General features: G+C 46.0%; 2 protein-coding genes across 3 annotated transcripts; one reads left to right on the top strand and one right to left on the bottom strand.

Moving 5' to 3' along the window:
- Positions 1 to 1,590: 1,590 nt before the first annotated feature.
- LOC6600308 (putative uncharacterized protein DDB_G0268364) lies at positions 1,591 to 12,791 on the bottom strand. 2 transcript variants are annotated; one of them, XM_002025326.2, is made up of 7 exons: positions 12,566 to 12,791; positions 12,268 to 12,373; positions 10,348 to 10,374; positions 8,932 to 9,129; positions 3,510 to 3,757; positions 2,150 to 3,441; positions 1,591 to 2,072 (listed from the first exon to the last, which is right to left on the bottom strand). In XM_002025326.2, exons 2-7 carry the CDS (start codon positions 12,361 to 12,363, stop codon positions 2,050 to 2,052), a joined length of 1,884 nt encoding a protein of 627 aa, XP_002025362.1. In that variant the 5' UTR covers positions 12,364 to 12,373; positions 12,566 to 12,791; the 3' UTR covers positions 1,591 to 2,049. The 2 variants fall into 2 exon arrangements, with proteins under 2 accessions (XP_002025362.1, XP_026849115.1); XM_026993314.1 differs by lacking the exon at positions 10,348 to 10,374 and having other exon boundaries at positions 2,005 to 2,072; positions 12,566 to 12,790.
- An 8,450-nt stretch (positions 12,792 to 21,241) lies between these two features.
- LOC6600309 (serine/arginine repetitive matrix protein 2) lies at positions 21,242 to 27,743 on the top strand. The gene is made up of 3 exons (XM_026993284.1): positions 21,242 to 22,254; positions 22,316 to 26,227; positions 26,338 to 27,743. Exons 1-3 carry the CDS (start codon positions 21,443 to 21,445, stop codon positions 27,362 to 27,364), a joined length of 5,751 nt encoding a protein of 1,916 aa, XP_026849085.1. The 5' UTR covers positions 21,242 to 21,442; the 3' UTR covers positions 27,365 to 27,743.
- The last annotated feature ends 250 nt before the right edge of the window (positions 27,744 to 27,993 follow it).

The following is a 27,993-nucleotide window of genomic DNA, read 5'->3' as shown; positions in this document are numbered from 1 at the left end:
GACTAGGAAACTAAGGAACTTTGACAGCACAAACCTTATTGCAGAAGATTTATGATATAATCATCTGAATCCCATAGTTTAAACCTGTTTCTCGTTCATATTTTATTGAAATTCCTTTTTGTCATCCATAATACGCAGTGTTCCCTTTGTATTTATTAGATGTATTCGATTTGTGGTGTAAGTATATGGGTTTGGCACCCAGAAAGAAGCGTATCGGACCCCATTAAGTACATTTATTCTTGATCCGTCTGTTCGTCTTGTTTGATGCCTAGCTCTCGGAGACTATAAAAGCTAGAGCAATAAAATTTTGTTTGTAGACTCCTGGGATATCACACAAAGAGCGAAATTCTGTGGCAGCCACAATTTTGATACGAGAAAACCGAAAACTCAGAATCATAGAATAGAATCATGGCCATGTCTAGTAGATTGCCGAATATGGATGCCGATCAGATCGGATTATTATAGCCAGTAGAAATAAATGAAATTGCAGTGGATTCGCTACCCCGTCTCGCGCTCGCGCTCTCTCTCTCTCTCTCTCTCTCTCTCTCACACACATACACACTCTTCCTCGTGCAATGTGCGCCCCTTGGCGGAGGGGAGCGGCTGTTGCTAGTTTAAAAAGAGAGAGAGAAAGAGACAATTGTAAAGAAAAATTGAAACATATACAATACAGAGTGAAAGCATTAACGTTAGAACATAACTAGCGGTCGTGGTTCCTCTCTTTCTCTCTATGTTTTGCCATATCCCATGACAAGTGCGAGCAAAATGAAGAGATCCTGAAGAGAGAGCGATAGCAAAAGACAGCATGCATCGGCTGCGATACCGATTCCGGCGTTAACGTATAATTACGTATAAAATATATTGTATAAGTTACATTAATCATAAGCCCACACATATACCATATATAGTCTCTCTAAATATAGAGCCGCGTCCCTTGCCGCGTCTTTAGCTTCAGTCTTGAGAAGAGACTCCAGAGAAGGCTCAGGAGTATTTCTCCATTCCCCACTGACTTTTAAACTCCCAATTGATTGTTCTACATTTCTACGGGCGGACATTTTCTTTGAAGAACGTCCAAACCCGAACCAAACTTTTGCAGACCTTGACTCTCGTTTTGGCTAGGCCTAAGGGCAAAAGAAAAAACCACCAAAATTCCCATTTTGATTTCCAATTATCCACAATTTTATTCGCTTCAAAATGTGTGTATGTGTATGTTTGGTTGTGTATATATATATATATATATGTATATATATTTATGTGTATAAAATGTACAAATTTCTCACATCGTTTTTTTTTTTTTTTGCTGCTTAGTTTTTTTGTTTTTTGGAATTTGATTAAATCAAGGGATCGGATCAAATCGGATCAGCAACAGATCTCAGCAGACGCTCTTTCTTAATTTACTAAACAACTACACAAGACAATTAATTCATTAAAAATACGATAATAATTTATGTACAAAAATTTCCATCGGATTTATTTTTTTTTTTTTCATGTGTGTGTGTGTGTATGCAGTGTTTGTGTGTGAGAAAAACAAAACTGTAGACAATTCAAAACAAAAAAAAAAAAGAGTACTGAAAGAAAAACTGCATTGGAAAAACTTTCACAATTTTCATTCATTTCACATTTTGGAGATTCACAGGAGATTTGCTTCTTTTTTTTTGGATTTGGATTGTGGAATGTTTGCTTGTTTGTTTGTTAGACACGCAGATACATAAAGATATATCAGATATATCGGATATATATAAATCATATATAAAATATACAAATATACGAGGGGGAGACATATAGAAGAAGGCCACAAAAAATATGTTTGGAAAACTCTTTAAATCTTTTCTTTTGGTTTTTTTTTTCTTTCTTTCTTTTGTTGCTTGCTTGATGTTTTTCTTTACTTTTGGGGTTTTTTTTATTGGGGACAGAGGCTGCTACAAATTGAATTCGTGGGGGTGGGGGGGTGGTTTGGTTGACTCCTTGGCTCCTCCTTCTACTCCTCCTTGGTTTCTCGTCGAGATTCGATTCGCAGAGCAGCAATCACAGGCGTGGTCTTCTTGTTACTTAAACGGAACGAGGCTGGACGACTGTCGAAGGGATTTAGAGAGTGGAAACAACATTTAGTCAAGGGATCCAAAGGGATCTAAGGGATGGATGAACTCACAGTGTGGTCGCTGCGACTCTTCGGCGGCGGCTCCTGCCTCGATCGCCTGCATCATGGGCACGGGAATGCGCACGGGCTGGGCCAGGCTGCGGCCATAGACCATGCGGCCGAACTGCAGCTGTGGTGGCTGATCGGGCATGGGTGGGGTCATGGTATCACGTGGCTGCTCGGGCAGTGGCTGCAGGATCAGGCGCTGCAGGCGCATCTGGGGCTGCTGCTCCGGCTGCTGTTGCTGCTGCTGCTGGTGCTCGCTGGTCTCCTGCTGGTGCTGCTCCGGCTGCTGCTGCTGCTCGGGCTGCGACTGGGGCTGCGTCTGGGACTGGGATTCGGTGGTGGCCTGCTCCGAAGAGCTGGACGAGACGTCAGTGCGCTCATCCTCCTCGCTGGAGGCATTGCCCTCGTTGGAGTCGGTGTTCTCCTCGGCGGCCAGGCGACGCAGTTCGTCGGTGATGCGGTCCTCGGCCATGCGCTGGATGCTGCGCAGATCATCGGCGGTGATGCCCACACGCTGCAGGGCCATGCCCAGGGGCATGTGCTGGATCTGGATCTGTGGCATCTCGCGCTGCTGCTGCTGCTGCTGCTGCTGCATCTCACGGTGCTGCTGCATCTCGCGCTGCTGCTGCATCTCGCGCTGCTGCTGGATCTCGCGCTGCTGCTGGATCTCGCGCTGCTGCTGGATCATCTGCTGTTCGCGGTGCTGGGCGGGGATCTGCATGGGCACATCGTCGGCCACGTGGATCTCGCGGAAGGGCAGCTGCTGCATGTGGATGCGCAGGGTCTGGATCTTGGGCTGCTGCTGCTGCTGCTCCTCGGAGGACTCCATGCGCGGGGCCTGCATCACCTGCGGGGGCATGGGGGGACGCATGGGCAGGTGCTGGAACGGGGGCGGCAGCTGGCGGATGATGATCGGTCCCTGCTGCTGGGGCAGCTGCTGGTGCTGGTGCATCTGCATGGCCGGCGGCATCATGCGCTGGGGCATGTGGGTCAGTGGCATCTGGTCGGGCATGCGGCCGAAGGGAATGGGCACGCGCTGGAATGGAATGAACATGGGACGCAGGGGCTCGGAATCCTCGTCAGAGTCCTCCTCCTCCTCCCGCTGCCGCTTGGCCTCCTTCTCCTCCCGACTGGCCTCGTCTCCGCCATCGCAGAAGATCGAAATGCGCTCCCCGGTGATGCGGGCCTTCTTGGGATCTGTCGTCAGATTCACGCCGAATGGCAGGGCCACCGTCTTCGAGGGCGAGTCGACAATCTCCTCGGCATGCTTGCGCTCCACCACGCAGTTCATGCGGGATCTATAGACAGGATCATGGGGTCATAAAAAGACTCAGGCCTTAACAAACCAAAAAAAAACAAAACCTACTTCTTGTTGTTCCGCAGAATGGCGGCTGCCAGGTCGCTCAAGTCCAGCTCGAGCGGCATTTTGCCGGGCAACTTCTGCAGCTCGTCGGTCTCATCGCTCTCCGAATAGGAGTTGTCCTTGTCCGAGGTGTTGTCCTTGTCCAAAGAGTCATCCTTGGCCGACTTGCGCATATCCTGGTCGAGATCTTGCAGCTCAGAATCATCGGCAGAGTTGGGTCCGCCCAGGAGAGGTTCAGCGCGGGGGAGTTCCTGAAAAGATGCCAAATAAAACGGGGGACAATTAGATGACGACCTTTACTCCTTGCTTTATCTACTTGGAATAACGGACAGGCAAATAATAAGGGAATACACAGCCAGCAGAAAAGATTATACACTACGGTTCGACATGCTCTTTGTGTACAGATGTACGGATGTGTACCTCCCACAGACACTCATTATCTCCCCCTCAAATTGGATAGGCAAATAGGGAAGTCTTAGATCATCTTATATCATCCTCAAATTGTTACAAAAAATTACTCAAAAAATTGTCGACTGTAACAGCAATTGTTCAATTTTTCAATTTTCTAGTAGTTTTCTTGACGGTTTTCCACCACCGGGCTTCAGGGCTTCAGCCGCTTCGTGCTCGAAACAATGAGAGATCCGATGTGGCTGCGATTGGGGCAGAGTCATTTGCCTGGCGGAGATGTGACCCCAACCTACATACGGACTCTCGTCAGAGTCGACTGCGACTGAAACCAAGAGTAAAATGCCATCGAAATAAACTTGTTTGTTGTCTGTTGGACGATGAAGCTCTCGAGAAGTCTAAACAAAACAGCAACAGAAATTACATAATCACAACAGTCACCAGCAAATGTCTATGTCTATGGGGCTCTCTGTGTGTGTGTGTATCTGGGGGATACGTGGCTAAGCATACTTCACGCCCAGCCACAAAACACAAACAGCAATGAAAATACAATTTATTTTATTTTGAAGCTCATTAATGCCAAACCATGAAAACGAGAGGGATGCACACTCTATAGAGAGCCAAAGATAGAGCGGGATGGAGCAGTGCTATGGTATGGATAATGCCTTATATATCCGGTTTGTGGATCGCTTATTTTGCAGGTCATCGTGTACTTGACAAAATACAAAACAAAAAAAGAGGTTGACATTGAAATAGAACTGAAGAGATCTCTCTCAATGGATTTCCTCTATGTAGATTTAAACAGCTGGAAGTTTGCTTTGGTATTCTATAAAGTTCTTTGAGTAGAATTCCCTATAAATGGCCATTAGTTCTCTTTGAAATCTTTGGAATAAGTAGCTTATATACAAGTTCTTGTCGGGTTTGCAGGCCTAATATAGTTCCTGATTTTCTAGGGAGTGTTTAAGGAAGTTCTTTTTAGGTTCTAGGCCCAGCTCTCTAGAGATTGGTTTGATTTCATCTTTTTAACGATATCTAAGCACAATACTCGGGTATTTATTGACATGTCTCACTCCCATAAGTTCCTAGAAATGAAGTGATTCGTTAAGCTGTGTATTTTTGTAGCTTTAAAATATTTTCACCTGCTTAAAGTTGCATCTATTATGGGTCTCAAAGTTCTCCACTTTATATCTCACAGATAAAACCAAAGGTTAAAGTCTCCAGACTCTCATAAAGACTCTCAGTAGTAACCCAAAATGAGTACAGTGATAATTATTTGAGGCAAAACTTTAACCGCAGCCACAAATGGCGTTCGTTCAAAGAAATCTCTTTTCACAGCAGCTTCCCAGAAAAACCACAGCAGTCTATCTGTCTGTCTGTCCCGTAAACCTGTCTCCAAAATGCAGATTAAACTCGAATCGATTCATCGCGAAATTGAGTCAAAAACCTGAGTCATGTGGCAGGCGGCAGGTGACACACTAACTGAAAATTTCACTTTAAAAAATATACGACTATGTACCTGAAAAACTGGCAAAAAAACAAACAAAAACGAGAGGCCAGAGCCAGCGCCAGAGCCAGAGCCAGAGCCGAAACCAGTCAACAAAATCCAGTCTAAACCTCTTCCGTTGCTGTTGCTCTACCGATCGCTGGCTTTAGTTTTTCAAGGCCAACAGCGGGGCTCGAGATAAGAGATCTATTATAATACAAAGAGAACATTTGTTTGCCCCTAATTTGTTTTTGTGTGGAAACGCCAGCGGCGCACGAGACGGAGATGCGAGACGAGACATGTGGAGAATCGACTGTTGGACGGACGGACGGACGGACGGACGGACGGACTGTCGAGAGGCGCATTAAGATGACAATTAAATGATTACAAATTGAATGCTTTGTGCAATTAAAATGACAGACAGGCAGTAGGCATTTGTTGTGCAAAAAAAAAAAAACAAGATTTATTTATAGCCCAACGACTGTCCGGACGGAACGGAACGGGACGGAGCCTGACGCAAGCCTGCAATTTGAAATTCTAGAGGCACTCCAGTAATTTCTTTAGGGAAATCATCCATAAAAAAACGCAAAAATCAATTTGCATAGCTCGTATGATAAGTTGTTCTCCCTCTCCCTCTCCCTCTTGCGTTTCAAGCTTTTATACATATATCTTTGTATCTTTGTGGCTCTGTATGGTCGCTGCGAGTACTTGTTTCTTTGTAGCTGTATCTACAAGTACGCCGTATGTGTGTCTTACATAATCGTCAGGCCAAAAACCATTTGCTTTGTCCCCAAAAAAAAAAAAAAAAAAAAAAAAAAAAAAAACCAGCAGAGAAGCAAAAGATACGAAAGAAACGAAAGACTTAAGCGCGCAACTCGCCTTAAATGGCAAACAGTCAACAACAGACTATGGCCAAAACCACAATGGAAGAGGGGCCGCTCGAGGGGGGGGAGTCCCCAGTCCCCAGTCGCCAGTCCATTGGTCTTCTGTAGTTGACTTTTGCAGATGCCTTCGGCTGCCGCTGGTTGTTTGCTTAGTTGGTGCACAGCGGCGCCAGACCAAAAACAAAAACAAAACAAAAAAAAAACCAAAAAACAAACTGACAGCCAAATTGCATTATGGCCAGGCCTGTTGCAAGAGCGATGGCCACGTGAGAAGATTGATCTTCATCTGGGCCAGATATTCACACACTGAAACCCAACCAAAGAGGGTTTTGTGTGCCCCAGCCTTAGGCAAGAGACGATACATCATAAATATGCAAGTCTTTTCTGCATATCTAAGATGATATAGGTATACCCTAGCGATGGTCCAAAGACTAATCTGTGCTAAAGCGGGTCTCAGAAAATGATTAAAATGTAATCACATACAGGTTTTTGGCGACAACATCAACCAATTTCGACTTTAACTCTAGCTCTGACTCATTTTTGGGTTTCATTTGGGAATCTTTAGAGTTCTTAAGCTGAGAAATTCACTGTGGTAGTATTGGTAATGGATTACAGACAGCTTAAGGAACAGTCTATCTATATAAATCTGAACACCATCAAAGAAAGAACCAGGGGAACTATTCGTATGCTTAGATTGGTTTCCTTTTTTAAGATCTATCCCCTCTCAATCTGTTGTCAGATCTGCAGGCCCCTCTCCCATCTTTCCAGCTAGCCTTTGGAATCCTCTAAAAATATCGTTACCAATTATTAAAGATTGTTCAAAGTTGAAGCCATGAACAATTTTCAATCATCTGCTTCATTAAAGGAAATCGTACAGACTTTCACGATCTTCAGAGCCATCTCTAGTGGCTGTCTGTGGCTGCTGTGGCTGCTGTGGCTGCTGTGTCTGTGGCTGCTTCTGCTATTGCCACAGCTGATGATCTCTGGCATTTGGGAATCCACATTCAGCGGCAACCACAATATGCTGCCGCGCCCACACGCCCGCTGCCTGAGAGAGGAGGCGCGCTTGAGTGGATTACGGTTTGTGTATGGTGGGGGCCTGCTTGCAACATTTTTTGTTGCCTGGCAGCCGTTTGCTGGCTGCTGGCTGCTTTCACTTTGTCTGGCATTTGATTCGCAATTGTCTGCCGCTCCGCTGTTGCTGTTGCTGTTGTTGCTGCTGCTACTGTTGTTGTTGTTGTTGTTGTTGTTGTTGTTGTTGGGATGGTGGATGGTGGTGGCTGCCTCTCCTGGTTATTATGTCGCAAGCTCCACCATTTTGGTGTCCACTTAAGCGTCAAATTATGGGAATTTCGCTTGATTGAATTTATCGTTGCATTCGTTCAGTCATTCACTCATTCACTCACTCACTCACTCACTCACTCACTCACTCATTCGTTTACATAAGCCACAGACCCCGATCGAATCGGGTTGAATAACCTCATCCTCATCTTTGGGTATTGAAACCACCATTGAAGCCACATCTATGATCTCTCTAATGCTGTTCAATTTTTGTGAACTTTCCACTGGCTACCATTCTCTAATTGAATATTGATGGTAGTCCCCCCCCCAGTCCCAGTCCCAGTCCCCCTGCACAGTCGCCATCATAATTAACTTGGCAATCACTTGGAAAATGATTAGCGAATTGTCATTAAATTTGAATTATGCGCCCTGCCCAGTCATCAGCCATCTTTATGGCCATAAATCTAACCATTTTATGGTTACTTTTTTCTTTTTTTTTTGTGTTATGGCCATTCGTTTAAATCGGTTATATACCCGTACATATGTAACGTTATATGGGTGAAATTTCACAAGGAAGCACGCAATTGTCTTATGAAATTGCTTATTCAATCAGTTTTGATTGAAGCGGTGGGCACACATCCATATATGGAGAAAGGTTTATAAACTATAGGAAGTCTTTGGCTTTTATAACCATAGAAATTGGTACGTTTAAAGCGTATAAATTACAATTACAACACAAAAACACTTTTCCCACAATGTCTGCCTCAGACATTTTTGTTTTGTTTTTTTGGCTTGTTTACCTCCAAAGAAAACCCTCTAAAAATCCATAATTTCTTGTACAAATTTCACAAAATTCAATGGCATTAAGTTCCCAGTTCCAGCCCAAATATTCGACATATTATACATCATAATTCTAGTGCCGGTACCGGTACCGGTACACTGCCTGTCACAATTCTACAACCCACTTTGGAACTAATAGCGCGTGCAGTCCAAAAAAAAACAAAAAAGCAGAAGCATGGCTTTCAGGGGAAATTATACACGGAATACACTTATTTTGTTGTCTGTTTTTCGGCTATCACGAGATTGTACCTACATTTTCCGGTAATTATATTTAATATTCGAATATTTTTATTGGTTGCTGGGGAGGGGAGGGGGGACGTTGCTGGTGCAACCAATCTGTGGCGTGTGTGTGGCAGAGCCAAACCAAGCGAAGAGCTACTCGTATCATTAACCAACCGATCTATTATTTTTCCAAAACACGATACGATATGTACGTACGGTATATCTGATGATCATTGAGGCAGAAAGGAGGATATACATCTGATGTTCATTGAGGGGGAAACAAAGAGGGTTGGATTGGACTTGGACTTACCTTTCCCACCTGTTGCAGGGTCTCGAGCATCAGCTCCTTCTCCAGCACCGAATCGAGGGCCTGGACCTGGTCGCACGAGGCCTTGGCCTGCAGATACGATGAGGCCAGAATGAAGGAGCCCAGGATAAAGGCCGAAACGATGACGGTGAAGGCGGTGATCTTGGCGATTTTCACCGAATTCGCCTGACGCTTGTAGGCCTGTAAAAAGAGAACACACAGAAGAACCACAAGATTAGCCATGAGAAATATATGTTTTGTATTTTGTATGCAATTTGATTTATTGTACGAGTACGTGCTGTTTTGTCTATGACCTCTATCTCTCTCTCACTGTGTGTATTGGTTTTTTTTTGGGGGGTCAAGCGACCTTAGTCTACAAAATGTTGCTCTTTAACCGGGCCGCTTCCGATCACGTTTCCCCCTTGAACTTAAGGGCAGACTTGAAATTTACTTTTGGAAAATATTTGAGTCAGCAAAAGAAAATAAAGAACAAATGTTCTTCAAGTGTTTTTCTTTCAAATGTTAATGGAAAGCTGACAGTGAATGCCAGTTAGATCATATCAAATATTTGCTTTTCTTTGGGCAGATCTTTTATTTATTGTTTGTTTTGGGCTTATCTTTTATTTGCTTTACTTTGAGCAGCGGTTTTTGTTTGGTTTTTGAGCAGAGGTTTTCTGCGGCTGTCGGCTGTGACTAATATCGAACTTTCTGCTTAAGGTGCAAAAATTTACAAGTCAATGCAAAAAGCATGAAGACCAAATATCAACAACAGATCGAGTACGAGTGTACATATACAAAAGAAAGAAAAACATTGGGGTTTGACGTTGATTGCATAACAGGAAGAGGCGGCACTCTCGGCTGTGGCAGAGGCAGGGGCAGAGGCAGTCGAGGTTCGCCGCAGAAATTGAGGAAATGCCAAGCCCAAGAGGAGGCCCAAGAGAAAACTCTTGAAGTGTCTTCCACTTCACTTTGGTTGTAGGTGCAGTCAGGTGAGGCCCCTGCCCATGCCTCCTGCCTCTGCCCCTCTTTTTGGGTTGGGTATACATGTATCTTCAGTTTTGTATCTTTCGAATGTGAGTATGTGTGTGTGTGTGTGTGTGTGTGTGCAGCGAAATGTGCAATGAGTGTGTGCTTTTTTTTAACACCTTTACGTGCGTGGCGTGGCTTGGCTTGGCATGGCGTGGCGTGGCCCCAAAATGCAAGTTGCGAAAGTGAATTTTGTGAGTGAGCTACGAGGGGGTTGGGGGGTGGTAGGAGTGGAGTAGTGATCATCGTCATGCAGTGAAGTGGAAGTGAATGGATCCGATCGTCAGCGGACACTCTACTCTACATATCGTACGCTAATGCGGGGTTTTAATCGGTGGTTAATTTTTTTCTTTTCTTTTTTTTTTGTGCAGACAAAAGACTTGAACGACAAACCTGATGATTAAAGTTAAAAAATCCCATCTGTGGTTGGTGTTTGTTGTGTGGTTTGTTTTTTTTTTTTTTTTTTTTTTTTTTGTTGGTGTGTTTTTTGGGGGTTACAGGGAAAATTTCATATTGTCAATCACGGTTTCAGATGCGGAGAGGGTTTTGATTTTTTTTGCATTCACAAAACGATTTTTGTGGTTAGCACACACACACACAAGCACACACAGAAAGATACATAAAAACAAGAAAAATACAGAGAGAAAAAAAAGGTTAATGAGATTGCACTGTAAGGTAGGGGACAGCGGGGAAGGGGATGGTGGTTGGGGGATGGGGGATGGTGGATGGGGAGGGGGGGACAAACGCTTAGCAATACTTAGCACATATGAATGGAAAAACAAACAATGCAGAAAAGGGAAAGCTCTTTGGCCAAGGGTCGCTCTTTGAAGGCTAACCAGCACCCAAGTGATCGAGTGACTGAGGCCCTGATTGATGGCCTGACTGATGATTGGTGGTAGGACACTGTGGATTGTTTTGAGTTATTAGAAAGGTCAGCGGGAGAGAGCCCCTGGGCTTTTGGAGATCTTGAGATGATAGGAAAAACGGGGAAGAACCAAGCTTTTGGTCTGGTAAATCCCCACCACACTCGTTGGGGAGTTGGGGCCATGCATTCCGTTCCCCTAAACCCCCCACAAATGGACTGCCTCCCCACAAAAACCTTTCGTTTTTCAGCACCTGAACAAATCTGTCCTTCAGTTCACCTCCACACACAGAGAGTGCACTTCAATCAGGGCCCTGTCTGTCTGTCTGTTGGATAACTGTTGGCTTTCACTGTAGGGATTGTGAAAAGGGGGGCAGCCCCCGCAAAAAAAAAATCTGTTTATGGCTGAGGCGGATGCTGACTGTTGAATGCCAAATGCAAACAAATGAAAAAATGAAAAATGGAAAAAATGCAATTTATGTAAATTTCCATTTTTACCCACACACAACGACAGACAGACAGAGAGACAGGGAGACAGGGAGACAGGGAGAGAGAGAGAGAGATCTAATAATCTAATATATACTATTATATATGTATATACAGATATAGTATGGCTGGGAAAACGGGTTGAACAACTCAAAGTACGAGTACTAATAGTATATCTTGGTATTTGTTTAGGTTTGTTTTTGTTTTTATCATTATTAGCGAACGTCGTGACTGAAGTATTAGAGGTCTCTTGTGGGTCTGGTGTTTCGATTTGAGCTGGTTTTCTATTTGTCTAACCATAATGGGGGTACACAGATCCATTCACACCTCGTCTCGAAGAACGTCAGCGATTGCTTATTTCTGATTGCTGATTTCTGATTTCAGGTTGTTGGTGTATCTTGCAGATACATGGATGCATGGACTGTGGCTGGGTCTCTGCGTGTCTCCCATGGAAATGTCAACCAGCAATTGTCAAAGCCACTCACGTTGCATGCACAATCCAGACAATAATAATTTTTAAAATTGCACATTAAGTGGAGAGACAGAGGGGATTGCAGCAGCAAATTGCTTATGCATGCAGCAGGCTTTCCTCCACCTCCACCTCCACATCCACCTCCTGCTCTGAGGCATAGGCGCTCTGGCTGATTGGGTGAAAATGCTGCTCACGTTTGCAGCTGCGTGCAGACGGAGACGCAGACGCAGACCCTCGCATTGCGCATACGCTCTGTGGTCCGCAGGCGGATGTGCCACCAGCAGAAGTCTGACCCTGGAACCCACTTGGCTGCCGAACTCAAAACAAATCTCGGCCCAAAAATAGCGCAAATAATTGCCAATCAAAATGGGCAAAAAATGGGACACGTTTTTTTTCCGTAATTAAAAGGGGTTGGAGCGGGAGGGTGGGGGATGGGGGATGGGATAGATGCATATTTGGATGGGTAGGGCTCTACTGTACGGTATGTACTTACCGGTGGCGGCTCACTGGCGGTGCTATAGACCTCGCTGGCCGCATAGTCGGGCTTCATTTGCACGGTAGCCATGGAGACGGTATCCTTCTCGGTCATCTATAAATCACTATAAATATGAGGATCTGATTAGATTTCAATGGATTTCAATGGATCCTTTTCGTTTGTGGGGAGGAAGGCTTGGGGGTAGGGGGGAAAAAAAAAAGTAAAATCCAAGGACATGCATTCCCTTTAGTTCACATTTGAGCACAGTTTCTCTTTCCACAATTTTCACTTTTCGTAATTTTTTCTCTTCACTTACATAGAAAATTTTTCCAAAAAAAATTCGAATAAAAGTAAAAGGAAGTTTTTGTTGAACTTTGCTGCGTTGTTGTGTTGTGTTTTTTTGTTTGTTTTTTTGTTGGTATTTCTTGATGAGCGAAAAAGTTGTCTGACCAACTTTTCGATTGTGGGTATATATTTTTTTTTTTTTAGCTGGCTTTTGAGGATAACGGAATACTACGTCTTTGCTGTACGACTGCCACTCGCCGTCTGAAGCCACAAACGCGTTTCGTTTCAGATTTTTCTACCAGATTTAAAACATTTTTCGACGCCAACGGCAGTGGCGCGCCGACTGCGGCAGCGACTGCAGGCCCCACAGTCACACAAACAACACGTACAGGTAGAGCAGAGACGCGGCGGCAGCAGCAGTGACGCTGACAGAGACAGCTGCAAGATCAGCGGCAGACAGACACGAACCGACACGAAAAAAAAAAACGAAACGAAACGAAAAATAAAAGTAAAACAAACAAAAAAGCAACAAAAAGCACACGAAAGCTGGCTTACGAACACACACACACACACACATGGAAGCGAGCTTTGCAGTCGAGCTTGAGCAGAGCAGAAACAAGAAAGCGAGTGAGAGAGAGAGAGAGGGGGAGACGGGTACTCTGGCTGTACCCTGCCAGATCAGATCGATTAGTTCTATGAAAACGTTATCAGACATAAACAGATGATCATACATATTTCATAGGAATGTAAACACAATACTGGGTACGTATTATTTTCGAGCCCCTGAACAAACGTTTTCCATGCTAAGAAAACTGTTTTCTGATTACCATTAACTGGAAAATGGTGTCTGGTTGCATATTAATGGACATATGTATGAACGAGTATTAGATTTGCAGCACAAATGTTTCTAGAATTTAGTTGAATTTACTAACAAAACACAGAAGTTTTCCTCACTACAAATCGATCGTTTCCCTATTATTCGAAAGCTGCTTTTGTTATCTTTCATGGCACAGAAGTTTTCCTCAGAAATAAACTCTAGTGTGTTTTTAGCAAAATTTATTAGAACCCAGAGCTTAAAAGAAATCAAACCTCTTATGGGATCAAAACTTGTGCCCTCTATAGCAAAGTTCTACAAAAAACTATGATACCCCAAGCTCAGAAATCGAAAAATAAGTACTCGCCTGTGTTCGGACAGTAGTCGCAGAGCTACTCCCGTGACGAAGAACTAAATTGAATATAATAATATAATTATATTGTATGATTTTAATGGAACTCGTAGTGCCTGGTACATACATATATTCTATACAACTACTTGTAGAACTTTTTGTATATGCATAGTTATATTTATTTGAAAACATCAGTTGTTTTTCAACCTTTCTATAGGCAAAACAATTCGTTCGGCATTCCCCCAATTAGTTGCAGCTAATCCAATTTAAAGGGCGACAAGCAGAACCAATTGGTCTATGGAAGCGTACATGCCTTAGCCGTAGGGTAGGGTATGGGTATGGTATGGGCAAAAAGCTCGGCACACTAAAAATTAAAGGTACTTCGTACTCCGCCAACACATCCACGCACACACACACACACACACACACACACACACACACACACACACACACACACACACACACATATGCATATAAACAGATCTCGTATAACTCGTATAACTCCCCGACTTTAAAAGTTGTTGGAACCGCTGCTGCTGCTTCAGCTGCTGCTGCTGTTGCAGCTACTCTTTCTTGTTGCTTTTGCACTAAAACTTGATGTTTTTGTTGCTTACGAAAAGAAAAAGAAAAACATTAATTTTTGTTGTTGTGTGTGTGTTGTTTTTTTTGTCCATTGTTGTAATAATTGTAGCTGGGGCCAAATGCAATGCACTTGTTCCCCTGCCCCCATACAGAGGCAATACAGAGTAGTGCTCATATTATAAGAGATACTATTTATATTGTATAGTATATGCTATATAGACAGCGTTCATCTTGATTGCCGGCCGCCTGCTGTGTGCTTAGATTATTCATAATTTCTGGCGGCATGGCACGGCATCCACTTTGGGGGCACACACAATTCTCAAAACGAATCTAAGGTTACGGGTGGGTATCCAAAAGCTTACTTCGAATTGATAATGATAATGCCTATCCGACATTGCTTATACGCCCTGTGGCCAATCCGTTTTTGTGTTTTTGGTTTTTGGTTTTTGGTTTTGTTTTGATTTTCGTCTTTCCTTCTTTCTTTCGGTGTGTTGTCTGTTTTTGTCTGGGTTTATATCATGCTAGATGCTCGTTTATTATCTATTTTTGGTGACCCAAGCTCTTATGTAAGCTAGAGATCAGTTGTATTTTTTTTTATTTTTTTTTTTTGTTTTTTGGTTTTTTCGGACTCTTTCTCTGTTAATTGCATAATTTTCTGGGTTTATGATTAAAATGTCACAAGCCAACGAACCAACGAACCAACGGAGCTGGTCAAACTCTCCAAGTGATTAGTCAATAGGAGTGAACACAAAAAAAAAAGAAGAGTGTTTTTCTTTGTCTGTGTTTATGCAACGCCCCTTCAAATGATAGAGCTAGAGAGAGAGAGAGAGAGAGAGAGAGAGAGGGGATGCTGATGGGCCTGGGGTCTGTCTGTGTCTGGGTCTGGGTCTGGGGATCATCCTCCCAACCAGCTAATCCCATGGCTTTCATTTTCATTTTACTTGCGCCTGGCTTTTTCCCCAATTATTAATTAGAGTTACATTTTTGATTGTGTTTTCTCATTGCATCACAGATTTTCCATTCATTTCCCTCCATTGAAAAACAGGGGGAAAATGGGAATGGGAACGCTTGAATCTCAATTTCATGGATAGCTTAACAGCTGCCATTATGGACTGACATTTGTTCTTCAAGAAAACAACTTTAACAACTGGAATTCCCCCAGCAGCAGCAAAAAAGAAAAATATATATATATATATATAAATCTGTATGCAAATCGCATTCGTCTCCGTATCCAAATGACCTGCCCTACGTTCGAACCAACGAATAGGAATAAAAATCGTATAGGTATTTCTAGAAAAACAACATTAGAAATAGCCAATTCCAATTCCAGGTCTAGTCCGACTTTATTCCAGGAATCTACATATATATGACCCTCCACCATGTCTCTGGGTTTTTTTCTTATCAAGAAATTATTTATTATTTATTAAAAATAATGGCCACAAGCTGTAAAAGTATTGTCTCGTTTGTAGAATCGTCTCAATTAGCAAATCTACGACAATGTCTGCCCCTCTGGCAGATGATAAGTTTTGAGTTTTGAAAGCTTTAGCTATAGATATTTATATATACATATACATATATAGATATGTATGTACATATGTATATCCCAACCATTCGTACCATTCAGGGAAGGGATCTCAGGCTTTACGATCTGGTGGGGATTTTTGTTTTGCACCGACTATAAACATTTCTACTCAAGCTTGCTTAGAGCTGAAAGATGCGCTAGGCTTGACTCGCAAATTGGCACCCGGCTTTGGCCACAGATACAACTGCGACTCCAGCACCGGCTGGAACTGCTGTAGAGATCCGGCGCTACGATCAGAGGTGGAGGGGGGGAAGTGGGGGCCTCTGAGGAGGTACCAAGCGGCGACGTGGCACCGGTCTTAGGCTTGGGAATTGTGTAAAATGGAAACAGCAGCAGCAAAAAAAAAAAACTGAAAACAAAAACTGAAAACGAGCAAAAAACAAAAAGCAAAAAGCAAATTCAATGCAGCCATCGAACGGATACACACACACACACACCTATACCGACACCGAAAGATACATGCGAGTATCTCGAAGATACAATGAGACGCCGCTGCCTAATAACTGAGGTTTGTGCATGTGCAAAATAAAATCGAAACAAATCACAAAAAATCTCATAAATAATAGCCACAACAACAACAAAAAAACCACAAAAAATGAGGCTTGTTTCATAGTTGAAGCTTGTGATACTCTCACAGATGGGATGCTACGATAGTAGGCGTATGATATAGGGATTTCCAGCATACCAAATCATTCGTTTATAGAAAAGACCAAGGAAGAACCAAATGAAGAGATAGATAGTGAGAGAGAGAACTATGTAGATACTCGTATATAAGCAGAGAGACAGATGCAACGATTGAGTGTTAAAGATAGCGAATGAACGAGAAGGAGGGCCCCCTGCACACTCGCTTCACTCGTGCACCAACCCCTGGCTCACTCGCTTCGGTAGCTCGGTATGGGAAATATGTACATATGTCTGACGACGCCCCAAAACTTTTTTATATAACAAAGAGATATCGAAAGACAAGGCTGCTTATAAGATGTGCATAGAGGGGCGCCTGTCAAAATACATACGAGTAATAACAAATTACGACTACAAGTTTTTAAATCAGATGGAGACCGTTTAGACGAGGTTTAAAACTCTCCTCGAAACCGTAACAAACCGAGACGAAAAGAGAGTGAAAGAAGGACTTTGATTCCTAGTGCATGAACAACTTCTATGAATCGTAATACCCTCTACAAAAGTGTATCCACAACAACGAAAAACCACAAAAGTTTTCGATCGTTAGCGCAGCTCTCGTCGTCGTCTCGTCGCCATTTTGGCTTTTGGCTAAAATTAGCTAATAACAATAAAAAAAATAGAAAAAGCAACAAACAAAAACCAAAAAAAAAAGGTAAACAAGCGAACCAAAATAAACCCAGAAAAATAAAGTTACGAACATCCGAAGAAAACCAAAAGCGATATAAACAATCATATGGGCAGGGCGGACATTGACGGGTAGGCGTTTGCAAGTGGAAATCAGAGTCAAAAATGATAGGGTAATAACGATCATACATACACCGTATGTATGTACATATATTAATTAATTGAATTTTCAACGGTGCCAGAATGAATAAATATTCAGCTTTATCCTCTACCAATTGCATTGGTAATACTTTTAAGATTCTTCAATAAATTGAATGCAGTTTTCTAATATGATTCGACTATAAATTTATACTCAATTCAGTTGAGTTTTCACTTCATTAATTATAAATTTTTCCCTACTTCATTAGTGGGAATCCAACTTCCTATTCGCTCGGCAAGTACATACATACATAGTACATATATTTCAATCGCATTTGCTGGGAGTTTGGTCACGGGAGACTGAACGAAGCGGCGAGTAATTACAAATGAATTTTCAACTGTTCAAAGATTACTTCCACGGGGATTTTATTTGATTTTTGTTATACCCCGACGAGTACACGTAGCGTACAAAGGTACGTACGTACATATGTACAATACAAAGTACATTTTAAACATACATACATATACTCGTATGTTTGTATGTACAGGACCAGGCAGCAAGTAGATCTAGATCTTAGATCGTACATAGGAACAGGTATCCCTTAGTCGTATTATTATCCATCTGGTTTCTATATTATATTACCCTCTCTGTCTATCTTTTCACAGAGAAACTGCGTTCTAAGAATTCATCAGCTTTTGCTGGCTAACTTTTTGTGTGTCCGGCTATTGGAACGAACGTGCGACCGCCGATTAACACCTTAATGTTAGAAACCCCAACTGGAACCCTCCACCCCTCTCTCTCTCTCTCTTTGGGGCATCCTGGGGACTGAGCATTGAGCATGTGATGAAAGCATGCCCATAAAAATTAAGCCAATTTGGATAGGAACAAAAGAAGTTTTTGTCTGCCCAGCAGCCCGTAAATTGACGGGGAAGATCTTCAGATCATTCGTGTTTTTTTTTCGGTTTTGTTTGTTGTTTTTCTGTCTCTCTCTCCCTGTCTCTGTCTCTCTAAATATTGCCAATTAGCGACGCTTCTGTTTTGAACGATCTATCCATATCTGTGTGACGGTATGGATGTGCATATTAGTATGGGTATGCGCTTGAAATAGTTTTGGGTTCTGCTTATACCCTCACTCTGGTTGTATTTCTTTTGATTCCATCAGAGAATGTCCTCAAAAGATAGCAGATGCATCTACAGATGATGTAGGATATTTAATAACTATTTTCATAACTCAAATCTCAACCCATTTGGAATGCCTTGTTGTCTTATCTCTGTCCAGAGTATGTATACATTTGAGATTAATAATGTTCTCTAGAACCTTCAATAAACCCACCCTAGAGTATAGTTATTATCGGCTACCTTTCAGCACTCTCTCGGTCTCTGTATCTCCCCCGCCCTCTTTTGGTTTACATTGTGTATTCCATTGCAATTATCACATTTTTTTTTTTTCTTGAATGGCGGATTTGTTAGTTTTCTAGTTCAAGCTTGGATCGCAGCGAATGTCAATGACTCGTCGTCATTGCTTTGTGGTGGGGGCTTTTTGGATTGGAACCTGCGGCTGGCCGGCGAACAGCATTTACCACCTTGCCATCTAGCATCTACTGTGGCATTTACCATCCTACCATTTACCATTTACCATTTACCATTTACAATTTACCGCTCTCATTTGTCACAGCCACAAACAGAGTGCCGTGCCGCCGCCCTCAATGTCCATCGAGCGTTGCGCTTTTAACGCTTCTCGGGTATTAATTGCCTGCTCTATACGTACCACAGATCATGAAAATATATACTATGTACGTGTACCGGGTTTATAGGAAAATTAACTACATTTGTAGCCATACATATTTGGCTAAATGCGGCATTAAAAAAATGTTAATGGGCAAGAGAGTTACGTTGTTGTGGAGTAGAGGAAGTTGGGTACTGAATTAACACAGAATTTATTGATGATACCATTCCATTCCCCCAGAAGTCGTAAACGAGGGGAAAGAATCAATCATTTGTGGGATGGAAGTACTATTCCGAATGTTGAATGTTGAACCTATTGTTTCACCTTGGATTCATTGGTTTTCGTCTCAATTTCAGGACAAAGCAGTCCCTCAACAGACCGTCAAGGCTTTCACACCCAGGTGCCAAACTCAAGATGTCTCGTGGTCGCCAAAAATATAAAAAAAAACCAAAGTCAAAGCCCCCTCCCCGCCTGAAGACCAGATACAATGGGCGGTTGGTTCCGTACGCACAGCGGCCGGCAGTCAGGCAGTGAGGCGTTTGTTCGGGGACATCCCAGTTGATTTTTCGACATCTTCCCAAACAATGGTGGCAGTGTTTTTTATTGCACATCCACTTAGCGGGTGAAGATTTTCAAAATGCGATAACAAGTCGCATTTCGGGAGTAGAGTCGTCTTTTTTCTCTTGGGACTTGACTTGTGACAAAGCTGAGAAGAAGAAAACGAAAAATCATTTGGGGAGCAACAGATTACACCGATAATGAGGGAGACCAGAGCCAGAGCCACAGTGAGGAAGGTTATTGTGGGGCGCCGCGAATTAATTTGCACCTTTCGCCTCTGGTTGCCGCGCAGTCGCACCAGCAGCTGTCGTGTGGCAGCGGCAGCAGCAGCAACAGCAGCCGTCGGAGAAAGTTGCATGCAAATCCACAAAGAAAGAAAAGCTTTGCTGGGGATGGGGCAGGGGATAGGAGGCAGGGAGATAGACACATGACGTGACGGGGCGGACAAAAAGTGCAGCATCCAAGTCAATTCGAGGCGCTCTCTTCTTTTTTTTTGTGTGTGTTTTATTAGCCATAGGCAACCTTTTCGCCAGACACCCGCCCACCACCCCCCGCCCGGGCAGCTCAGCCTCTGGGCAATGTCATAATCTTTTGTGCGGTGGCTTTTCCACCGTTTCGCTTGAGTTACATATTTATGTGTGCTTTGGGTGCAGCAGGCCCAACGGTAATTGTAATTTGTAATTTGTCATTTATTTGCACTTCGCATTTGAGTGCGCCCGCTCGCTCGCCCAGCCGTCAGCAGGAAGCGGAAATAAGTGGAGTTTGCTTTTGCCCGACTGCATTTCGATGTTTGATTGCGTTTCACGCAGTTTATGTTTAGCGAAAACTCGTGATGCATGTAAAAGTCGTTGCTGAACAAACAATAGTTTGAAATTAATTCAAATTTGTAATGTAAATTGATTTGTGGATACACTGTGTGCTGTTAGGCGCAAATTCGCATTCACACAATTTATATTTGGCGCGCACCTTTCGTATCCAGTATCGAGAGCCGTTTCAGGGGATTTGGTGTTTTTTTTTGGTATTTTTTCTATTTTGTCCAATCACTAACCATACAGTATATACTGTATGGTTAGTGGTCCAATGCAGCAATGTAGAAACCGTGTAGAACTCGTGTAGAAATGCCATGTAAAGCAATGTCCCAGGCCACATCAAGTTCTAATTCGAGATTAGCATTGAATCCTTGAATTCTGCCATCAAAATCTAAAAAGGAAAAAAAGGCCAACAAATTTTGAATCGCATACATATCCCCTGTAGGTGTCGCTCTTGGTAATTACACACAAATGTGTAGCAAATGTGTAGTTATCGTGTGTTACCATGTAAAAAAATAAATTAAGTGGACCTTCCACGATTCCAATAAAGATGGTACTTAAAATGAGCCACTTTTATATAAAATTGATTAGATTATCGGGTAAAACTACGTGTTCATGGCGTAGAGTCCTTGATGGAGGAACGAGGAACATGATGGATCTTAATAACAAATAATTCGTCAGTATATTAACGGGTATATTTTGAAATTTGTGACGTTATTTTGGTATATTTTTAAGGGTCAGACCGTATATTTTATCAATAAATCCGCGGTCACACTGATTATATCAACATCGACCTGAGTTATTAAAAAATGAAGTAAAAAATGGCATAAACATATAGTTCCATACATGAACCGGAACCTGCGGCGGTGGTTGGAGAGCTGAAATTGATGACATCGGCCCGTAATCCGCAGCCGAATTGATTGTACCTTAACTATATCGGCTTTCACTGTCAACCAGTGACAGCAACGCGGCGCCGCCATTGAAAGAAAAAGCGTGTTCTAAACAAAAACGTTTCGAGGCCACCGACAAATTGATGCAAGTATGTCACTAACGACGGCAAATGCAGCAGCAGTACCAAGAGGCGACGCAGGAGCAGGAGGAGGAGGAGAATCACTTGGAGGACTTACCAGGGAGCTGCACCCCCCGCCGACACAGCAGCAGCATCATATAAGGGCAATCGATGAATTGCAAGATGGAGACACCAGCAGCCTGGAGCCGGGCGAGGTGGTAACCCCGCCCCACCTCATCCACGGAGGCGCTAGCAGTCCCGCACTGAAGAAAGTTCTGACCAAGGACGCGAAGAGCAAGACATTGCGCAAGCTGGCACAAATCGATACGGACGGCGGCAAGGTGGCTCTCCTCGAGCGGGACGGCATCAGGCGCAAGGAGGCCAAGGGCAACACGCCACGCGCTCAGGAGAATGGAATTTCTCGTCCGCCCTCAGAGGATCCCGATGACAGCGAAGGTCTGTATTCGGACACGGACTCCTCGGGCGAGGAGCAGAGGAACGTGGAGGATGTGCAGCAGGCCAGGAAGGAAAAGCAAGCCGAGGAAGCGGCTGCAGCCATGCCGCCGGCTGACCCGTCGGTCGGCCCTCCATTTCTCGGCCACAACCCGCTGCGGTTTCACATGCGCCCGCCGTTCTGCGAATATACTCGCATGGGGTTCATGCCGCGAATGCCGCGAGGCGGATTACGCATGCGCCCTCCCTTCTTCAACCGGCCCCCCAACCGAATGGGTGCGCCCAATATGGGTGGCGCCCCGCCCCCAGGATCCTATGGACCAGCACTGCCGCCTGCCCAAGGACCCCCTGTCAGCTCGGGGCTCGGCAAACGCTTGATGTCGGAATTACAGTATGTCTTTGAATTATTTGCGAAAGAAATCTTGTTTTAAGATCTGTTTGATTTGTCACAGGTGGACGACGACGCAGCCTCCCATACAGTACAACTTTAACGTGGTGTCCGACTGCTCCATTGCCAAGCACAAGGCCTGCCAGGAGAAGGCGGAGTCAAGTGGCAAGAAACCGCCACTCAAGGCCAAAGAACCTGCCAGCGATGGCCTGAGGGATCAATCGAAAGGCCGATCTGCGGATAAGCACAAGGAAAACGCAGCCAATGAGAAGGACGGGAAACGATCCAAGGAAAGGAACAGCGAAACTTCCAAGGAGAAGAGTGCCGAAGCCCCCAATGAGAAGAATAGGAAAAGTTCCAAGGAGAAGCATCGACGCAGAGATGTGTCCAAAGAAAAGCTTAGAGAAAGATCCAAGGAACATCCCAAAGATATGTATATGCCCAAGGAAAAGAACAGAGACAGATCCAAAGATAGGCACAGAGAGAGATCCAAGGACAGGCACAGAGAAAGATCCAAGGAGAAAAAGTCGAAGGAAACCACTCGAGAAAGATCCAAAGATGACAAAAAGAATGCGAAGCGACCTAAGGACTTGAAAGAGAGCTCCAAAGAGTCGCATACAAATCATGCAGAGAAGCCAAGAGATTTTCCAAAGGAGATTTCCCATAGGGACAATAAGGAACAGCCCAAAGAGCATCGCTCGAAGGAAGGAGTGCACGAACAATCAGCTGAAAAGCGTCGAGAGCCCTTGAAGGATAACAAGTCGCGGCCAGGTTCTATGGAGAAATCCTCTGCAAAGTGTTCCAAAGAAACCGCCAAGGACGACAGCTCCAAGGACCGTTCGGGGGAGAAGCCCCGCTTGGACAAGTCACATCCCACGGAAAAGAAGCGTGAGCGCACCAAAAAGCGCAGTCGAAGCAGGAATCGTTCGTCTGAGAGTGAGGATAGGACGCCACCGTTGACGCCTCCGCGCGAACTGTGGCTGCCGCTGCCACCGCTGCCGCCGCCGCCGCCGACTGCTGCCAGTGAAGCGGTGGACATCGATGAGAAGCCAAAAGGTTTGGATATATTCGCCGAATCCCCGCCAAGACAGCAAACTGTCCCTCAGATAGCCCACGTGCCCAGCCCTGCCTTAATCATCAATCGGAGTACGACACCGCCTCTGACAATGCCACCAGTGGCACCCACCGCGAAGGCAGCTCCCCTGCTCAAGGCCAGCGAGATTTACAGTCGCATTGGAGCCCTGCTCGAGGACAATGACCTGCACTTGGAGGCCCTGCTGGCCACCAAGGAGCAGCTGCTGCGCCGCACCAACGAGCACAAGGAGCTGAAAGAAGCACCCAAGAGTGGGCCCCAAATGGAGGTTAAAGCAGCGGCGCAGAAGGCAGTCAGCAGCGACTGGGAGACAGCAGATCATGGCCAGGTCCTGCCGCGCCGTGGGAATCCCTTCAGGAAACAGGAATCAGTATTAAATGAGCGAAGATCAACATCTCGAGCAGCCAGTGCTCTGGGGAATGGCAGCGCCTGGATGTACCGCAGTCAGTCGCGGGAAAAGGAGTCCGGCCATCAGCGACACAGCGACGAGTACAAAGAAATCAGCATTAAGATTGAAAGGAACATCTCCCCGACACCGCTGCCCATGCCAATGATTGATGTAAGCCACATCAAGCTGGAGCGGAATGCGACGCCGCCTTTGGACACGGAGCGGGAGGTTCTCGTGCGGAATGGTGCGGTGGCAGCCAATGCTCCTCCCCCGCCACCGCCAGCCACAGCCCAAGCCAGAGCCACAGCCACAGCCACGGACAAAGGGTCGCAGCAGGAGAGTCCCGACACCGACGACTACATCGACAACTGGGAGAACGACGACTCCTTGAGCAGTATGCCCAAGACAGCTGCTGCCACCAGCATTGCTCCACCATCGGCTGCTATCCGCCCGCTGTCCACCGCCGTGGTGGATGAGGCAACAATTAGTGGCGACTCGAATGAGGACGACACGAATGATCTGTGGAATGCCAAGAGCACACCGCCGCCAAGGCCGAAGGGACCAGCCATTCCATTGGGCGGTGCCAGCCAGGAGCATCTGGTCAACATCTATGACAAGTTCATGAATAGTATTAATATGTCCAGCGAGGGGCAGATGGTGGCGGAAGCCACAGCCTCCAAAAATAGTTCCTTAAGCAATTCCACTGCCGAGACTGAGACCTCCTCCGGCTCCGACTCGTCGACCAGTAGCAGTAGCTCCGACGATGACGATGAGTCCAGCTCAGCGGATGACGACGACGATGAAGAGGAAGAGGAGGAGGAAGATGATAATGATGCTGCTGCTGATGCTGATGCTGTGGAGCAGGAAGCGGCTGAAGGGCACCTTTCGGAAGAGGCAGCCCTGATCTCTGTGGTCTCCGAAGCCTCTCAAGAGTACGCACCAGAGAAGGAGCAGCAGCAACAGCTGCAGCTGCAGCAAAAGAAGAACAACGTGAGCAAAGATTTGCGCAAGCTGAAGAGCCTCGAGGACAATCTGGCCAGGATTCAGATGATGCGCGAGAACTACGATTCGGGGGATGAGATCTCCGAGGAGCTGCTGAAGATGGAGTCCCTGTTCCTCATGCAGCGGAATGCCATCATGGACAAGTATCGCAAGCAGGAGCTCAAGTCCCAGCAGGATGTGCAGGAGAAGCTGGAGCCACGCTCCCCCACTCCCGTGAACAGCATCTTCGATGACAATCGGGAGGCCATCAAGCTGACGCTGTCGCCCATGAAGCTCACCCGAAAGCCGGCCATCTTTGACAACGACGAGACGGAGCACCCCCACCCAGCGCAGCAGCAGGCCGTGAAGGTGAAAGTGGAGGAGGGCCAACGGCAGCACCAGCCACAGATCGCCAGCCAATTGAGGCGCCCCAAGGAGATAGCAATTGTAAAGCCCACCATCGTGGCGACGCGCACCAGGCCCAGGATTCCACGGAGTACGACGCCAGGCGGAGGCAGGCGTTCGGTCAGGGAGAGAACTCGTTCGAGATCGCCCTCCAGGAACCGAGAGCGAGCCTTTCGGCGCGGCAGTGCGCGGGTTTCCAGCCGGGGAAAGGACTCTTCCCGTTCACGCAGCCCGCGTCCCCGCTGGCGTCCCCCCTCCCCCCGACGGGGCATTCGCTTGGGAAAAAAGACGACCGGCATGCGCAGCCACAGCAAAAGCGTGAGTCGTAGTCGGACCCGTAGCAGGAGTCCGAAGCGCAGCAGAAACCGCTTCCAGAAGGTGGGAGGAGGCAACCGACGCCGCGTCTCCGTGTCGCCGGGTCCAGTGAAGTCCCGGCCTCCCCGCTCACCGCCAGTGCATCGACGGCGCTCGTATAGCCGCGAGAGGGAGCGCCTATCGTCGCGATCTCCGCTGCTGTTCAGGCCCCCGTCGCCGCCCATGCGTCGCAGCTGGTCCTCATCCCACTCGCGTTCCCGCTCGCCAGCCAGAAGAAGATCACACTCCAGAACGCGGTCATCCACCAGATCGCGTTCCCGCTCACCCCTCGACGGCCGACGGGAGGACAGGGACTTTGCCGACTACTTTGGGGAGGACCAGAACCTAGAGGCGGCCGCCTACTACTACAACATGTCGCTCCTGCACGGAGAGGCCGGAGGCGAGGACTACGATACCTATGCGGCCTACATAGACTCCGCCTACCACATGGAGCAGGCCTACGCGCAGCTCACCGAAGCAATGGAGATGCCCGCCGGTGTCTACGGGGAGTATGGCGCAGTCATGGAGACATCGCCGGTCCTGCGTGAACTGCCCAAAGCTCACGTGCCACCAGGGGCTGCTGCAACTGCTGCTGCCTCTGCTTCTCCTTGTGAGCTGCTGGAAACCAAGGTGCCCAAAATTGAGCCTGAGCTGCCCAAAGATGCAGCTGCTCCTCCAGTGGCGGTGTCCGTGGCTGTTCGGAAGGGAAATGTCCTGGAAATCGTGCCAACGGCAATCGACGAGGATGAAGACAGGTAAAAGAGAGAGATAGAGATAGATAGAGAGAGAGATAGATATAAAGAGAGAGGGAGATAGAGAGAGTCACTTTGGAATAAATTTATAATCAGTAAACCCCCTCCCGCAGGAAACCCAAGAAGCGTGTCAATTTTGTGGACAGTGTCAAGCCGAACAATGAGAGCGACAGCGAGGATCGTGTTATTGTCATCCGCGCCGTGGACCGGGCCATACAGCAGCACCAGGAGCGACGCGCCAAGGCTGCCGCCAGGCTGCAGCGCCTTCGGGATGAGCTACTGGCCGCACCACCGCCACCGCCACCAGTGACGCCGAAGCCCCCAGACCAGGAAAAGGCGGTGCTCGTGCAGAAGAAGTCCAAGATGCGCTACTTCCACCTGGATCCGCTCAAGCGTGAGATTGTGGTGTCGCACTCACGCGTCCTGCGTCCGCCCATGCCCCGCTTCGATCGCAAGCACTTTGAAATGCTGGTGAAGACGGGTCGCCTGCCGCCGCTGCCGCACGGCTTCCTGCGCCATCGCCCGCCCCTGCTGCCCCGGAACGCAGACCCCGCCACCAAGGCGGCCATGCTCAAGGAGTACTTCAGCAAACACCCGCCGCCTCAAACGCGAATGCAGCTGCCGATGCCCATGCGCATGCCGATGCGGATGCCGACGAGAATGCCCATGCGAATGCCAATGCGGATGCCACTGATCATGCACGATGGGATGCCCATGCCCATGCCCGTGCCCGTGCACAATGGGATGCCCTACTTCCTGAGTGGACCGCCACCCTCGTCGCCGCCAGTGTCGATGCCCATACCCGTGCTGGGGGCCCACCCGTACCAGAGTTATCCGCATCCACATCCACATCCGCATCCACAGCCCGCTTCCATGATGCCAGCGCCGACCAGCGGACTGCTGCCCATTCCCATGACTGTGGCACTGCCAGTGTTCACGCCACCGCCACTGCCCACGTTCACGGTACAGCCGGTGCCCACCATTCGGGAGATAATGCCAGTGGATATACTGCAAAAAATAGGACCGCTGCCCAAGACGCTAGATCTGGATGGCGGCTCCACGCCCCGGGCGGACGAAGTGAAGCTGGACATCAAAGAGGAGCCCTTGGAAGAGGCACAGCTCCTGGTGGAGACCCAATAGCATCCAGTCATCACAGAGCCATCCCGCAGCCCGATCCTCGATCTTCATTTCATAGAAAATAACTTTAGATAATTCTATCTTTAATACAAAAACCACCCCCTCTTTATCTGTAAGCCCAAACCTCCTAAAGGTTTTCTCTATTTTTTTCCCCATTTTCAAAATTGTTTTAAAACTTTTTTTTTACGGACTTATCATGTGAACAAAACGCATTTATATATAAGATTTTTAACATATTTCTTAGTGACTAAGATAGGCACGATCCGACACTGAACATTTATTTGTCCCATGATTTCTAAAAGAAAACACAAATTGTAAATATACGAGTGTATCGGAATAATCCACGTGTACCGGCAGAAACTAAAAAAAAAACAAAAAACATTACATCATATAAAAATATATATATATATACTATATTGATGCATTGAGGCGGTGAAACGAATCGAATCGTTTACTAACAGTGCCACAGTGCGGCAGTAGAGAGGTAGTTCCCAGGGAATCTCCGGCATAAACCGAGCAACCATAGTCCCAAAAAGCAAACATTTCACGCCTTCGAGTCCTAAATTATTATACATATGCAGTTTTTATGCGTTCCAATTGATTATTTATTTTTTTTTAATTATACAAATTAG

The sequence above is a fragment of the Drosophila persimilis genome, unplaced genomic scaffold (assembly GCF_003286085.1).
Source record: "Drosophila persimilis strain 14011-0111.01,24,50 unplaced genomic scaffold, DperRS2 tig00000824-arrow-arrow-pilon, whole genome shotgun sequence".
Lineage (NCBI taxonomy): Eukaryota > Metazoa > Arthropoda > Insecta > Diptera > Drosophilidae > Drosophila > Drosophila persimilis.
This window is presented reverse-complemented; position numbering and strand designations above follow the sequence as displayed.

Coding starts and splice junctions, on each gene's coding strand:
- LOC6600308 (XM_002025326.2), bottom strand. CDS start 12,363: ATGACCGAGAAGGATACCGTCTCCATGGCTACCGTGCAAATGAAGCCC. Junction 10,375..12,267: donor CCGCCAGTGAGCCGCCACCG/GTAAGTACATAC, acceptor CACCAACCACAG/ATGGGATTTTTTAACTTTAA. Junction 9,130..10,347: donor TTTTTAACTTTAATCATCAG/GTTTGTCGTTCA, acceptor CTCTTTTTACAG/GCCTACAAGCGTCAGGCGAA.
- LOC6600309 (XM_026993284.1), top strand. CDS start 21,443: ATGTCACTAACGACGGCAAATGCAGCAGCAGTACCAAGAGGCGACGCA. Junction 22,255..22,315: donor CGCTTGATGTCGGAATTACA/GTATGTCTTTGA, acceptor GATTTGTCACAG/GTGGACGACGACGCAGCCTC. Junction 26,228..26,337: donor ATCGACGAGGATGAAGACAG/GTAAAAGAGAGA, acceptor CCCCTCCCGCAG/GAAACCCAAGAAGCGTGTCA.